The 17,290-nt window shown below is 42.1% G+C and overlaps 1 protein-coding gene across 1 annotated transcript in view; it reads left to right on the top strand.

Moving 5' to 3' along the window:
• Positions 1-9,700: 9,700 nt before the first annotated feature.
• The window catches only part of LOC119729025, a 57,585-nt gene continuing 49,995 nt past the window's right edge, over positions 9,701-17,290 (top strand). Inside the window, 4 exon segments of the mRNA XM_038201514.1 lie at positions 9,701-9,789; positions 10,786-10,890; positions 14,327-14,464; positions 15,456-15,560. Of these exon segments, the coding sequence (XP_038057442.1) occupies positions 14,449-14,464; positions 15,456-15,560 (121 nt within the window). The 5' untranslated portion in view covers positions 9,701-9,789; positions 10,786-10,890; positions 14,327-14,448.

Raw genomic sequence — 17,290 nt, 5'->3', positions numbered from 1 at the left:
TCGGCTGTGTTATCGTCATCATCTTGGCTGCCCATTTACCACAATCACAGTAAGTCGTTCCGTCCCAAGTGCGAAAAAACTCTGATATTTTTTCTTGATGAAATGTAAGACTCTGGAATTATTGTCAACCCCACTTCCACAGCGGCTGTATACATGATTAAATGGGTGGTCATTATGCGGTGATATTTTCTTAAATATCAGAATGATTCCATTTTGTTTCAGCGGAATTATAGAAATGGTGACAAGCAAGGAGAATTTAAAGTGAGACATTGTTTTATTTATTTATTTTATTTCTTTCTGGTAATGAAACCAAGGATTCCTCAAAAGTACCATAAGCACTGTAGCCCGGAAGCCTGAAGAAACCTGTGGAGAGAAGACAATGAGAAGAAGTTACAGTTTTAGAGGTGGGAGGAAAACCCCAGAAGAATATTCTGGGCAAAACCCACGGAATCAGGCAGGGACTGAAAACCCAATCCACATATTGGCCCAGGCGGGATTAGAACCCGGGTCACAGCAGTGGAAGGCGAGGAAAGTACCGCTACGCCACCCTGACTCCCCATATTTTCAGAAATTCTTGACGAATACCGTAAAATACTGTAGGCCTACCAAATTACAAATCGTAAATGAACAGAGTTGCGTCGGCTCAAAGTTGCAAAAGAGGAAATTCGTATTGTTACATTGTCGGTCAGAAGATGAGTACTGAAGTTACAAGATTACAAATGGATTTACCCAAAATAATATCCTCCCTATTTTTTTTTCATTTTGCTGTACGCAAATCTCAGTATTTCTGAAAATATGGATAAATAAAGTTTTGTTGTCGTATTTCCTCTTCACCAGTGTTGTTAGACCACATTTTAAGCCAGTGTTTTGACATGCTTTCTGGAAACTTCTATCTATACAAAAATTCAAAGGTATTATATTTATGATAAAAATGTGAAAACCATTTTGACTGAAAATGACATTATAAATTGTACACAAGGGGAACAGTCTGTAGATACGGATGCCCTCAGCGCTACACAACGAAGTGTGGATTTCTTGGCTTCGGCTGGAAGCGCTGTACCAAATACAGGTGAGCAAGTAACAGTTGTCACGCGTGCTGATTATGTGATACTTGTAAAGCAAGAAAACCCGTCTCTTGATCTCTGGATTGTGACCGATTAAGGGGTGTGCGCTGATTAAACGCAACATGGCGCACATGCATGCTGTATAGGATGCATACCTGCAAATACATTCCCATAGACACTAGTGCTAAATGCCCATACTTCAAAATTCTTTTAAAAATACCCAAAACTCTCACAGGTAGTCAAGCTGCACAGAAAAATGATAATCAACATGTCATCTTTCGTTTTCTTTTCAATTTTTGGTGGGTTGACCATTGACTTTTCGAGATATTTTCACCCAAAGAAGACGACCCCTAGTTTCCCCAAAGCGGAAAAGTAGCAATCTTGAAAAACGATACCTCCACAACACGGCAAAATAGCACGACTTTCGAGCCCAAGAGCATCCAAAATGCTCAGAATTGGAAGCCCCAAGTCCGGGCCAGAGGTTCATAACCATATCTCTTCAATTCTCCAATTTTACGGCGCTCAGAACTCTCTAATATAGAATATTTTGTGGGTATAACTTGTATTCATGAGCTTGGCGGATCGATTTACCGGTGTGCACCCGTAATGAAAAACCCGCGTCATTATGACGGAACAACGTTTCATACAATTGCGTGATTTTTCTTTTAATAGGACGTGACAGCAATACGCTTCACACGCTTTCATAATTCAAAAATTAGACGCATGTCAACAATTACACTTGATGTTGAACATCCTTGAAAAACAAAGTTATTTATGATAGCGTGGCGTGTCCTTCAATATCTGAAAAATTGAAGTTCGTAAACCAACGTTTGAATTTGCGAAATTGGACGAAAATTTATATTTTTCTTCGCAGGGCATAAAGGTCTACAAAAAGGTGGAGGACAAAATCTTCCTGATCCAAATTCCATATGTAAAAAAACCCTATTTTTTTGGACACAACCATTATTTGAATTTTGCCTAAAATACTAATGTCAAAAATTGAAGTCCGTTGTGATGACGAGTTAGTGACACACTACATGTTTGAACACGGTTCACTCTTACAAGTTGTACGAGAGGGTCACGTGATATACCAGCAGTGCCAACGCGCGACCGGTCACGGAAAAGGGGAATCCCCACATTCCATCTATGCATCACCTTTGACCGTACTGCGCATGTTGCTTCAGCGAATGGAACAATTAGAATGCACAGACAAAAAGAGACCAGTACAGAGTGCAGTCTCGCTTAGACTTGACTCAAGTCGGAATTGCTTTAAGTCGGAATCTTAAAAGAAAAAAAAAGTAGCGAAAATCACTTAGTTTACGCCTTCCCAGATGCCCGACAAGGTACACTTCAGCGCGCGTTCCACTTCAGTGCCGTATAACAATGCGCACACACTGTATGTACATTGTACAGTACAACACGCGTATTTCACGTACATTGTACACATGTGTGTGCATGTATTGCAGAGCATGTGCATACTTGTGGTGCAAAAGTTAGCTGCATCACTTGAAAATAACATGTACATGTACGTTTTTAACATGATGGTCCGGATTCGACGCATGAGGGCGCGCGTTATGTACTGTTAGGACGTATGCGGTAAGCGCTGTGAGTGGATTTACTATAGGCACAGACCGAGCGCAACCCAGACTTGGCCAAGTCTAAGTCTCGCTGGGCATATGACTGCAAGCCCTATCGGGCTATACTGACGCCTGTTCTCATATAAGGATAAACACCATCAAAAGTTGCCGGACAACGAGCCTGCCTGACCCACTACAGGTAAAAAATCCTCAAGTATTCCCTTCTTTTTCGTGCGTATTTTTATTGTAAGAATTATTGCTAGTATTGTTTAGGACTAAATTATATGCAGTATAATATACGTGTTGATATATTTTGCAGATTTTTTTTTCCGACCAACTTAACTTTAGGTTTTCCTGTCCAGTTTCATACCTTGCTCAGTCGGTTATGCAAAGCTTTTTACAAAAAATCGCATTGAAATTTGATTTAAATTTTACGAAAGCAACTCTATATGCTCAATGAAATCGGGAAAATGTTATAACATAACTTTGAAAGGTGTAAAGCGTCGAAGTAAGAGAAGGAAAAATATGACCTTTTAAAAAAATTATATGTTTTTAAAAATAATTATAGCACGTCGCCAGGGGTGAACCTTCAGGCTTTATGGGCTTCGTGTGCCAACAAGAAAGGAGGTTTTTTTAAACCACTTTTGAGAGCCCCGTTAGACTTGGCCCAAGTCTGGGTTGCGCTCGGTCTGTGCCCGCCCCGTAAGCCTTCATCACGTCCCCCTTAAGCGTCGAATCCAGACCACCATGTTAAAAACGTACATGTCATTTTCATGTGAATTCAGCAACCCAAACTTGGTCAATCTCCTAAGGCTGCGCTAATTACGCATGCCGTACGTGTACGGTGCGGTATGCGTTCTGTCCACACCGGCGCGCCGGTGTGGACAGAACGCACGACAGGCCACCAAACCCAGCCAATCTATCGTAGTCTAGTGATTGTGTCTGGCACAATGCAATTTTCTATTTATAAGATTTGCAAGAAAGAAAAAAATGTTATTTTCCTGAATGTTGGGGTTTCTATGATGGGTTTAGTTAGTGCATAAACGAGTGGAGGCGTTAAATTATTGTAGGCCTAGCCATTATATTATTGGTAAAACCATCGCAGAAGTTGAAGTTGTGGAACACTTTCAGTTTCCGTAGCTTTCCTTTTCAGGTCTGAATGGACACAATGCTTATCATCAGTTGCTTTATGATCGTCTGTCTGACTTTAAATTTAAAAATATAAAAATAAAATAAATTGTAATGCTTATGAAAATAGCGCTTTCCATCGTATCAACAGTCTCAAGGCGCTTTACGACCATTTGCGTCAAGGTAGGCATATGATATAGTTGTCCACATAGCTGCATGTTCAATTTTATTCCACCCTTGTTCTTATTATTGTGTTCACTTTTTCCCCTCATAAAAAACTTTCAATTTGTGTGGTTTATCTCAACCCTCACGGGAAAAGCTACTTAAAAAGGGGCGGTTTTAACCCTTAGTGAATACTTGTAAACATGACCCTGTGACGACCTGCATTTGTCCCTTGTCGATGATGTCATTGTTTATTATAAGTCTTGGCATTAAGCGCCGTGGACGGCTCCTGCGTAAGTATTTTCTCTACGAGAGTCACTTCCCATTTTCCACCGGTGGAAAATGAGTGCGCCCTCTTGTGACCCGACACTGCAGTGACCACGCTCCACGAAACTTGCAGCCAATCAGGGATAAGGGTAGGGTCGAACAATCAAATCACAGTTAAAGGGGCGGGGTTTAGGACAACCAATTGTAAATGATATAAAAGTATTTGCTGAGTTAAATAAAGGAGAGAACTGGTTTGGAATTGAAACAATACAGACGTGTTCCGCGTATCCCCCCCCCCCTCTCTCTCTCTCTCTCTCTCTCTGTTTTCAAATAGTATCAGCACTGAGGGAGATTGGAATCCGGTGTCATATGAAAATCGGACTTGTATGAAAATCGGAATCTTTTTCCCTTTTATTGGTTAAACCCTCTCACGTGACCAGTCCCTCTCCTAATTATCTATGCATGAGCATGCGCAATACCACCAATGAGTCCGTATTTCATAAAACCTAAATTCATGCTACACCGGCACTGTCGCCACGCTACCCATTGACAGACTGGTGCTGATTCCAAGGGGATATAATTGTATGTAAATGATAAAGCGCTCGGATGACAGCAAAGGTCTGTTACAGCACGTTTTATTTTTGGGTCGCTTTTGCATCGGGACCAAAATAATACGCCCGTCATTTAATTTCAAACCGCAAATATTTCGAAATATGTGAAGTTACAATGTATTAATGTGGAATTTTGTAATTAGTTTAGTTCAATGTCTTATTCTAACTTCAGCACTTTAAAATCGAAATCTATATCGGGTGAAATTTAAAACAAAACACGGAAAGAGCATTTTTAACCTTGTGAAAGTACACTGAATTTGCACCAAACCCCTAGGGGTAGGGGTGTATTTACCCCCCCCCCCATATTTTGTAAAGATTGCCCTTTTCCATTCAAATGCCCTTTTTCACCAGCGTTTAACCCCCCCCCCCAACAAAAAAATTGTAAAGAGTGCCCTTCTTTTGTTGACAAGTGCCCTTTTTTCTGAACAAGTGCCCTTTTTAAAGAAAATACGTGTCTACATTTCAGCACGGATGTACAAGTGCCCTTTTCAAGTAATCCGCCCCCAACAAAAATGACCTTGCTATATACGCCCCTGTATACCACTCATACTAGTAAATTAGCGTTCTAGACAAAAACGCGAGTAGGTCCTCAACGGGAACAATTTTTTTTGAATGTGTTAATTTACAGGCGTAGTTTTCCATGATTCCTGGATTTCATCCATGTGTTGTTGAATGTCATCTTACTTATCCTGTTTTTTTCAGGGCCGCGGTGTGTCCCTATGGGTGAAAGCAGCGTTATATGTCAAGTTGTTGGAGAATAACTTCTTTCTTTTCTTGTTTTGCTACCCGGCGGATCCGGGGGGGGGGGGGGGGCAACGGGGGCCATCCCCCCCCCCCCAAAAAAAACCCTCGAACCCATTTTTTTTCAAGTGACGTCGCAATAAAGGCAGGCACTGCATACACTGGACCACCATCTTTTCCTTAAACAAAATTGGTTAAAGTGGTCAGAAATTGCCTCAGATCGCACCACAGAGCATCTAGAATCAAAAAAAAAAAAAAAAAAAAAAAAATCAGGGCCCTTATGCGGGCTCCGAACCCCTCGCCGTAATTTTTTACCCACTTTTTTCGGGGGGGGGGGGAAATTTTTTTGCCCCCCCCCCAAAAAAACCTTGTGTTCCATCCGCCCTCGAGCTGAATATGCTTCTTAGATCAGCTTGCTTTTTCTTTTATATACCACATCTGAAAAGTTCAGAGTCATCACAAGTTCAGATTTTAGAATTTTACTCCCTAGTTTGCTGACCACTATAATATCAAATAAATATTTTGAATGTATTAATTTGTATTGTTCCGCATGAGACAATCTTTGGTGTTTGTACTCTTCGATGTATAGGCCTACAAGCACTATGATTAAGAGCTGCTTAAATCCAAGCGTTGTTCAAACCAGAACATTATTTTTGCTTTGTCGATCTTCGTATCATTCATGCAATGGTTAAATCGTGTTGCTCGTTGATAAGTTATAAATTGAAGCTTGAAATTATGTATTGTTTGCAATAAGGCTTCTTAATGTTAAAACTCATGACATAATTACATTCATTTATGTAAAATAGCTATCACGCCATAAGGTTTAGTTGTGAACAAAGTTATGCACGTAAAATATAAAAAAGTGTGGTTTAACGATAGTGTAACATATAGATTTGGCTATAGTCTTTGGAAGGTTTGACTATAAACTATATGTTAGGATACGGTAGCTGTGGCTAAGAACGGAATGAACGATGACTATGAAGAATACAAGACACACGGAGCTCAGCTATAATGATGGAGAAATTATTTTATTCTCAAGAACTCAATTAAAACCAGGTCTTGTATAATTACAGAAGTTGACTCGCGTACGAGTTGACTCGCGTACGAGTTGACTCGCGTACGAGTTGACTCGCGTACGAGTTGACTCGCGTACGAGTTGACTCGCGTACGAGTTGACTCGCGTACGAGTTGACTCGCGTACGAGTTGACTCGCGTACGAGTTGACTCGCGTACGAGTTGACTCGCGTACGAGTTGACTCGCGTACGAGTTGACTCGCGTACGAGTTGACTCGCGTACGAGTTGACTCGCGTACGAGTTGACTCGCGTACGAGTTGACTCGCGTACGAGTTGACTCGCGTACGAGTTGACTCGCGTACGAGTTGACTCGCGTACGAGTTGACTCGCGTACGAGTTGACTCGCGTACGAGTTGACTCGCGTACGAGTTGACTCGCGTACGAGTTGACTCGCGTACGAGTTGACTCGCGTACGAGTTGACTCGCGTACGAGTTGACTCGCGTACGAGTTGACTCGCGTACGAGTTGACTCGCGTACGAGTTGACTCGCGTACGAGTTGACTCGCGTACGAGTTGACTCGCGTACGAGTTGACTCGCGTACGAGTTGACTCGCGTACGAGTTGACTCGCGTACGAGTTGACTCGCGTACGAGTTGACTCGCGTACGAGTTGACTCGCGTACGAGTTGACTCGCGTACGAGTTGACTCGCGTACGAGTTGACTCGCGTACGAGTTGACTCGCGTACGAGTTGACTCGCGTACGAGTTGACTCGCGTACGAGTTGACTCGCGTACGAGTTGACTCGCGTACGAGTTGACTCGCGTACGAGTTGACTCGCGTACGAGTTGACTCGCGTACGAGTTGACTCGCGTACGAGTTGACTCGCGTACGAGTTGACTCGCGTACGAGTTGACTCGCGTACGAGTTGACTCGCGTACGAGTTGACTCGCGTACGAGTTGACTCGCGTACGAGTTGACTCGCGTACGAGTTGACTCGCGTACGAGTTGACCTGTTTCCGCATTTAATGAAAACAAACAACCCAAAACAAAATAACCTAGGCCTACTGCCAGTTTTCGTCAACGAATCAAATGCTTTTTTACTTGTTTCTGAAATAAATGTATAAATTGAAATTTGTATGGTTCTATTTTATTTTAATAAAAAGCGTACTTGTATTTACCTTGGACATCTCTGTAACCTTTGTTGCTTTTTTTTTACTCCTAGAACTATAAGGCTCCACTGTGGAGCCTCATAGTTCTTAGCCCCATAAATGTGGCCTATTTACTGGACTGCCTCCGTAAACATAGGCCACACATCCACATGTACAAAAAACGTGTCGACTTTGCCAAATTTTGATTTTCACATTTAGGCTTACTTTGTAGATTGTTTTTGCTTTAGAAGCATTCTCACCCTCTATAAAGGCTAATCAGAAAGTGCTGTCTTTTTCAGATGTTTAATTTTTGTGAAATTTCATGTTGAAATTTTGATACGCAAACGTGTGCAAATGTATCTGGAAATTTCACGAAAAATGGACATCTGAAAAAGGCAGCACTTTCTGATTAGCCTATATAGAGGGTGAGAATGCTTCTAAAGCAAAAAAATCTACAAAGTAAGCCTAAATGTGAAAATCAAAATTTGGCAAAGTCGACACGTTTTTTGTTCATGTGGGTGTGTGGCCTATGTTTACGGAGGCAGTCCAGTAAATAGGCCACATTTATGGGGCTACATAGTTCTAGGAGTAGCTTTTTTTCACAAAACAGATCCACCCTGTTTTGGGCTGCTGTTTAGTGTTGGCCTGCGAAGCAACTTTTACTAATTTCATGAATTTGCAGCGCGAATACTTGCCACGACTGCTCCGCAGAGCGGAGCATCATTGTTCGGGGCCGTATCATAAGTCTGACGCCTCATAGGTCCGACGCATAAGGCGTCGGACTAGTAATGAGGCTAGTCCGAGTAACTTGGACCCAACTTATCGCCTTTTTTAACATTTGGACATGGTCTGGCAGTATCGCCAGACCATGTCCAAATGTTAAAAAAGGCGATAAGTTGGGTCCAAGTTACTCGGACTATAATGAGGCATAACAATGTACATTTATTTATTCAGCCTCATGGGTCCGACACCTCATACATGTAAGTCCGACACGTCATAAGTCCGACGTCGGAAAAACGAAGCGTATGAGGTGTCAGACCTACATGTATGAGGCATCACACTTATGAGGCACCGGACCTGTGAGATGTCGGACTATTAAATGGGCCTTTATTTGGTTGGGGGGATGCGATTTTGTCGGACCTATGAGGCGGCGGACCTTATTGGACTTATGAGGGGACCCCATAGTTCTAGGAGTATGGGGTTGATGCCATGATGTCACAAATTCACATTCGCTTTTGCTTTTGCGCCGTACTTGAACCGGGCTTAAAGATGACATTCCATAGCTTGACATGGACGTGAAGTGATTTTGTTGTTGGATGTTTCATTCAAAAAGTGAACAACTATTGCTAGAAAAAAAAAATTAAAAAAGGATGCATGTGTCAGGTTGAAACTTGAAAATGGCACTATCTATAAGGGAAATGGAGAACACAACTTAATTTGTACAGATCATCCCTATACCTAGTCCCAGTAACTGGGTCGCTAGAACTCCTTTTTTGACATTTGGGATGTTGGTCTGTCTGTACGACAGACCAACATCCCAAATGTCAAAAAAAGGAGTTCTAGTGACCCAGTTAGTGCATGGGGCTACCCTATACCCATCAGATATCCTTAATTGTATGTGTATGACCCGGATATTCGTTTCTTCTACAAGTTTATTTTTACAGCAAGAAAAGGGTAGATGGGTAAGTACATATTGATCAAGGATGGGAAAGGATTGCTGAGCTTTGCTTCAGAGAATATCTTCTGTTATTAATTTAATTATTAGGACGATAGTTTAGAATGGAATGAACTACTACATGTGTAGTAGCTCATGCTGACCACACTGACCACAATGTAGGGCCTAAGACCCTCAGTGGTGGTTGTTGCTAGGGCAACCAGTGGGCCTTCCTTGTACAACTGATCTGATCTGATAAAGGGCAGTGCACTGAAAGTGCCTGGTCAAACGCAGTAGCTTTGAATTCAAATACATGTAATGGTCAAAATCATATTCAGGATTATTCCTATCATACAGGGATAGAACCTGCTATCGGTGTTGCACAGGATGGACTGGAAGTACATCAAGTGGCTGCACAACCCGTAAGTTGACTGTTTTGACCAAGTTTTTTAGAAAATTTTGGGTTTTTTTCTAATTTAATTGCCTCAGGTGTTATTACAGACAGGGCTCTGGAGTGCTCTGAAATGTGCAAAACTAAATTAGGCCAACTTTACTCACATTAGCCAGCAAATTTCTCCAAAAAATTCCACTGGGCAAAGGAAAGGTCCTCAGTATTTCACCAACCAAGTTTGCAGACTCAATTCAATGTTTGAATTAAGGAGATTTTTCTTCAATATTTTGCACATGAGAGGGAAGTCAAGTGATTTCAAAATGAGGCTAAAGACTAGACTGGTACAGGTCCGACCATGGTCCAATTGTTTGAAAAGACCAACTTCTTCATTCAGTGACATTAGTCTGGTGGCTGACTGAGGAGAAATGTGTAGTAAATTGAGACTTGTTCTCGGTTCATGCCAAATGTTTCTTAAATTCTGTTGGCATGGTTGATTGATGCAGCGCTGTTGGTCTGGTTGTTTCAGGTGCCAGTCTGTTTTCTGGTATTGCATGTTTTCAATACCTTAAGTTTTGGGACTCTCATTACACAGAATTGAGAGTCCAAAATTATCGGACTAGTGTTATATTATATGCTTTAGCTTTAAACAGCTCTGGAGTGTCATATGGCCTAGTGGTTAAGAGCACTGGACTCATGTTCTGGTGTTTCAGCTAGGCAACAGTGAGGCGGGTTCGAGCCCGGGCCCGGACACTTTTGCCCTTAAGCAAGGCACTTAACCATTATTGCTTCGTCCTTCAGATGGGATGTTAAGCCGGAGGTCCCGTGTGTTGTAAGCCTAACACACGTAAAAGAATCCAGTAACACTTATCGCTAAGAGAAGGGGGTTTGTGTTTCTGGCCTCCTAGTTATGCTCCCTTGTGGAAGTCCTTCCAAGTAACCAACCAAGCTCACACACAAATGTTCATCAAATCAATTATGCCTGTAAGTATCATGCATTCATTGATTTGTTTTCTCATTTCTTACCAAGCCATTTGTTTTGGCCATACTGATTCGTGTCCCAATGGAGGGGATTGCACACGTCCTGACTACTGCAGCAACTGTAACCGAGGCTTCTACTCTCCACGATGTAATCGTAAGTTGTTATGACAGAAAGACTTCTTGATATAACTTGAATATTTTGATCATAGACTACTGACATCAGACTCTTTTTCTCAACGGATAGGCCTAATGAACAGCAAATCTCTGACAGCCATGCTGAGAGGATTCAACATGATCATTCAGGGAATTGAAGTAGCCAGCCAACTATCTCACTTTGGTTAAGTCAGTTTAAATATGTATTCATAAATACCTCAGACAGTGTAGCTACTCCTATTGGTCGAGAGCCCGTCACGTGGCCGGTCTTAAACGGATGATAAAGACATGGCCAGCTGGTCTTAAACACTTTTCCAGTGTCACAATAAAATGTGGACTCCTAAAAATCCAGTGCCTCTTACCGTTTCATTGGTTGAACGTTCACAATCCTCACGTAGGCATGCGCAACACTACCAGCGAGTCAGAATTTTATAGTTCTAAATTCAAAACGCAACGCCCCAGGTGCGTTCTGTAAAACATCGGGCAGAACATGCTACGCGCGCGTCAATCTCCATAAAAGGGTTGCTTACATCTTACTCGCCAGCTGAACACTCCATTATTTTGCTAGAGGGACGTTTCAAAAAGCATGAAGTAAACTTGTTGAACAAAATTGGGATTTTTTGAACGAATTATTTGACATTTTTTTACCGAAAAGGTATTTATGAATGGGAATAAATATGTGCTCGGTCGGTATTTATCACTCTGTTTAAGACCGCTTAGAGTCTGGGCGCTGATAATTACCCTCGCCTCCGGCTCGGGTAATTATCAGCACACGGCTCGGGTAATTATCAGCACCCAGACTCTAAGCGGTCTTAAACAGAGTGATAAAAACCTCAGGAGCACACATTTATTCCCTTAATAATAATAAAATGAGTGGGTATATATATATATATATAAGGTGCACGTTTCCACCAGGACTTGTGCTCAAGGTGCTACGTCATTATTACCCCTGCTCATTGGGCCCATGAAACATTCCAAATACCATCTCAGCTCCCTGGGGAGTATACAGCTCAGTGCAGCCTGTTAGGCGCAAGGAAGCTAATTCAATCACAATAACCATCTCTGCCCTCACAGGCACCCATTTACTCCTGGGTGGAGAGAAGCAATGAGTGGCAAAGTGGCTTGCTCAAGGGAACACGCACCATGACCCCAGGCTGGACTCGAACCCACAGCCAGCTGTACCCGCAGACCACAAATCCAATGCCCTTTAATAACCACAAGGCCACAGCACTCCGCAATATGTGGTGTGTTGATCACTAAAACCATAGCTTAATATTTCCCAAACCTTAGCTTACTCCTACTCAGGGTTTGGTTTTATATCTAGCTTCAGTATCATTTAAATTAGAACCCCCTTGTTCAAACCCAATGAAAATTAGCCTCGTAACTGTAAGATTCGATATCCTTGAGGCAGAACAAGTACCAGTTTTGAGCTTTAGTCTCTCAACTCAAGGGCATACAAATCTCCTCTAGCCAAATAAGCCATAAATGGATTCAAGATTTGAAAACAAAGTGTGTTTTTTTAATATCTGAAAAATGTGTACTTGATTGTAAATTGAAATCAAGTCGATTTCAAGTTACTGTCAAGTTTAAAGAGTGCCTAAAGAGGGGAAGTGCGGCCTAGCGGTTAGGGTTCGTGACTCATGATCAGAGGGTAAGGGGTTCGGGTCCAGCTACCGGCCTTAGTTGCGTCATTGGGTAAGCCACTCTTAACTGGACAGTAAAGGCACTCTTAACTGGACAGTAAATTGAAATCAAGTACAAAAACCCTTCGCGTGCGATCGCAGCGAATGGGGGTGAATTGGGGCCTTGATGTGCGACTCGAACCCACAATCTCGCGGTGCAACATCATGACCCTATCGCACTGCTCTCCAAACCCTGGAAAAAAATTATATACCTGCGTACGTATCATAAAAGTATTGTAGAGGGCGCTAAACAACCATGTTTGTGGATATGTAGTTTGGGAAAAGAAAATTTGTGGACTGCGAGGGGGTGGGGTTGCACGACCCCTACGGGCCCCCTCCCCCTTGGCTACGCTGATGACCTTTTCCTGAGTCACGGCATCCGGAATAAACCCGTAACCATGGTCACTAATGTAGGCTAACAAGTTGTCAGTGGGTGGGCGGACTGGGAGGGGGCAACATGTTTTGGTGGGGGGGGGGGCATTCTATATGCCCCTCCCTCTCTGGCTACGCCGCTGGCCTTACCCTGTTTAATCACTCCATCTTGAATAAAATCTCACCCATTGCATCAGACTTGGGTGCACGTCTCGATGATTCAGGAACACAATTCTTATTTTTGGTGTTCATAGGATGTACAGCTATTTCAAATTGCCTTGAAGTGTTCTGCAGCACGTCTTCTGACCAGAAATGTGACCGATGTGATGGTGACTATGGCATGAGTGATGACAAGAGACAATGCATAAGTATGTATGTCAACCATAGGTGGCTGTAGTAGAGAGAGAATTGGGGTATGGGGAACATTATTTGCTCCTCTAAGGGCTGTGCATTTTTATACAGTTGAACTTGGATTCAGTTGAATATAGAATATTTGAAACAGACCAGAAACTGGGAATAAAGCTTGATCGAGAATAAAGCTGGTCCACTGAATGAGATTTGCACAAACAATGAGCTTTTGAATATTGTAATGGGCGTGAAATTACTGGTTCAAGTACTAAATGACTAGAGACTAGACAAGAATTCTGACTTCATGGAGAGATCGTGCCGTTCTTCAAAGAACAATAATGGTTGTCGGCACACGCTGTGCCTGATGCTTACAATCGAATGCCTCTCTAACAATGAGGTAGAGCACCAGTGTGCATTGCAATCGAACGTTGAGTAAGACGCGCTCCTTATTCTAGACCGGGCCAGAACCAGTCACGATGTGAACAGCGATCCCTGACTGCATGGGCTCATTTTTTGTATCGTTCGGGCGCGTACAGGGAAATAACCTGCTATCGGTGCAAGGAGCTAGCGCATCATAACAAAATGTCTCTTGCAGTGCTCTGATTAGTCATAAACCACTGCGCCAAATATTAATCTTAATCACAATAATCCTAGCGTCTTGACCTAGAAAGCTTATTAAAGTTGTGTAAGTCATTTCAGTTTAAAACAGTTATTCATAGGCCCCATTATCAATACATGCCCAACTGTATTGGCAATTCTTCTCAATGGAATACTAGTTGTTGACTGGGAACTTATTTCTTATCTTACACAAGTCCTATCAATTAAGGTATGAGAAAAGAACCTGCATTTTATCAGAGTGAAGAATAAAGCGTGATTACTGGAAATTAATCATGACTGTTATTTTCGTTACAATATTAAGAACATGGTGTGTGCATCATTTTTAGAGCCTGTATTATTATTATTATTATTATTGCATCAGACTTGGGTGCATGTCTGGATGATTCAGGATCACAATTCTTTTTTTGGTGTTCATAGGATGTACAGCTATCGCAAATTGCCTTGAAGTGTTCTGCAGCACATCTTCAAACCAGAAATGTTACCGATGTGATGGTGACTATGGCTCAGCGCGTGGATCAGCCTATAAGAAGAGTGATGACATGAGACAATGCATAAGTATGTATGTCAACCATAGGTGGCTGTAGTAGAGAGGGGATTGGGGTATGGGGGACATTATTTGCTTCTCTAAGGGCTGTGTATTTTTATACAGTTGAACTTGGATTCAGTTGAATATAGAATATTCGAAACAAACCAGACAAGCATTACATGTACTAGCCAGTTGGAAACTGGGACTAAAGCTTGATCGGGAATAAAGCTGGTCCACTGAATGAGATTTGCACGAACAATTAATGAGCTTTTGAATATTGTAATGGGTGTGAAATTACTGGTTCAAGTACTAAATGACTAGAGACTAGACAAGAATTCTGACTTCATGGAGAGATCGTGCCGTTCTTCAAAGAACAATAATGGTTGTCAGCACAGGCTGTGCCTGATGCTTACAATCGAATGCCTCTCTAACGATGAGGTAGAGCACCAGTGTGCATTGCAATCGAACGTTGAGTAAGACGCGCTCCTTATTCTAGGGGAAGTTCCTCACCGGGCCAGAACCAGTCACGATGTGAACACCGAGCCCTGACTGGGCTTGTCTTTTGCAGCGTTTGGGCGCGTACATAGTGCAAGGAGCCAGCGCATCAATATAAATGTCTCTTGCAATGCTTGATTGGTCATAACCCATTAATCACGATAACCCTAACGTCTTGACCTAGAGAGCTTTTTAAACTTGTGTACTGGTAAGTCATTTCATTTAACAGTTACTCTACCATTAGTTTATCATAGGCCCTATTATCAATACGTGGCCAACTGTATTGGCAATTCTTCTCAATGAAATACTAGTTGTTGACTGGGAACTTATTTCTTATCTTACACAAGTCCTATCAATTAAGGTATGAGAAAAGAACCTGCATTTTATCAGAGTGACGAATAAAGCGTGATTACTGGAAATTAATCATGACTGTTATTTTCGTTACAATATTAAGAACATGGTGTGTGCATAATTTTTAGAGCCTGTATATCAATTATTTCTCTTGTCTTAATGACTATTTGTCAGAGCAATGTTCATGGAGGAGTAACAGCAATGCCTGCTTCCCAGGATCCTGCACAAACGGCCAGTGCAGATGCAGCAGTGGCTTCTCAGGAACTGACTGCAGAACATGTGAGTGAGAAATCAGTAGAGGTTAATAATAACTGGTATGGAGGTGAGATCGTGTCTAGCAATAAAATCCTGTCTCACTTTTATTTATTTGTTTGATTTATTTTGTATTTACTACTTCTGGTACTGAAACCAAGGATTCCCCAAATAGCGCCCTAGGCACTGTAGGCTCGAAGGCCTGAAGAAACCTGTAGAGAGAAGTGAATGAGAAGAAATTACAGTTTTAGAGGTAGGAAGAAAAGCCCAGAAGAATATTCTGGGGAAAACCCACGGAATCATGTAGGACTGAAAACCCAATCTACATATTGGCCCGGGCGGGATTCGAACCCGGGTCACAGCGGTGGAAGGTGAGGAAAGTAACACTCTTGAAACAACCTGACTCCCCAAGTTCAATCTCCTTCAATTTCCTTTCAAAGACAGTCTTGAAGTCATTTCTTTATATCTGGGCCAAGGAAATATGTAACTGTCATACAAGAGACCCAAGAATGTACTGTGCAGCAGAAAGTGAAGAACACTTTGCTGTTATTTTATGGACAAAAATAGAAGATCATGAAGATTCTTTGTTGCCACTTTTGATGGGACACACCCACAGACATATAAACGCAAAGACCGCCAGTCGTGCGCGTAAAACTGTGATTTGACAAAGTATGGGCAAAACGTTTGTTGATGCAACGCACGTTCAATGCTAATACACATTTAGTACAATACATACATGTACATTTACATACGGAACATAATAAATTGTTGAGTTAAAAAAGGGTTGTTTTACTCACAGTGTGCATTAAAAAGTTGTGCAGCTTATTGTATTTTAATCTATCTCAATCATACTTAGTACACAAGGGATTTTTTTTACAATTGAAAAATAACTTCATGGATTTTTTTTACTGAAATAGTTCAACTGTGTGTAAGATCCCTATACCAAGAGGTGAATTAATTTGCCCATAGTTTGGATTTTAGTTGGGCACTGCGCAGATCACGGTATGTGCGTGTAGTTTCGAATAGGACCTGGCAATCAGGCTATGTGTTTGTGTCTGTGGACACACCACATAGAACACGCTGGTTTGTGTGTATATTGCAAAGCACGCATGATTGATTGTATTCCAAATGTACACAAAGGCAGGGCTTCGTGTGAGCATCAGTTTATCATCGGCATTGAGTTCTCTACCAGTTTTGGCACTCTCCCATTCTTGTGGTTGAGGGGCAATGTGAACGGATCCCATTGCATTATCATCTGCGTTGAATACTTGCACTGGTCAAGCACCAGACCTATCAATCATTCAGGTGCCTATGGCGAGCAGCTGAATCCACTTCCCCTAGACCCCTGCATTCTTGCTACATGTAGCCATAGCCACAGCCTATTAAACTCTTGTCTTGCATTGGGCAGTAGTCAAGCACCGGACCTATCAATCATACAGGTGCCTATGGCAAGCAGCTGAATCCACTTCCCCTAGACCCTTGAATTATTGCTACATATAGCCATAGCCACAGCCTAACTCTTGTCTTGCAGTGGGCAGCAGTCAAGCACCAGTCTATTATCAATCATACAGGTGCCTATGGCAAGCAGCTGAAATCACTTCCCAAGACCCCTGCATTCTTGCTACATGTAGCCATAGCCACAGCCTTAATCTTTCCCTGCAATGGGCAGTAGTCAAGCACCAGTCTTATCAATCATACAGGTGCCTATGTCAAGCAGCTGAATCCACTTCCCCTAGACCCCTGCATTATTGCTACAT

The sequence above is a fragment of the Patiria miniata genome, unplaced genomic scaffold (genome assembly GCF_015706575.1).
Source record: "Patiria miniata isolate m_02_andy unplaced genomic scaffold, ASM1570657v1 HiC_scaffold_1, whole genome shotgun sequence".
Taxonomy (NCBI): Eukaryota; Metazoa; Echinodermata; class Asteroidea; order Valvatida; family Asterinidae; genus Patiria; species Patiria miniata.
The sequence above is the reverse complement of the archived record's forward strand: the minus strand, read 5'-3'. Positions and strand labels throughout refer to the sequence as shown.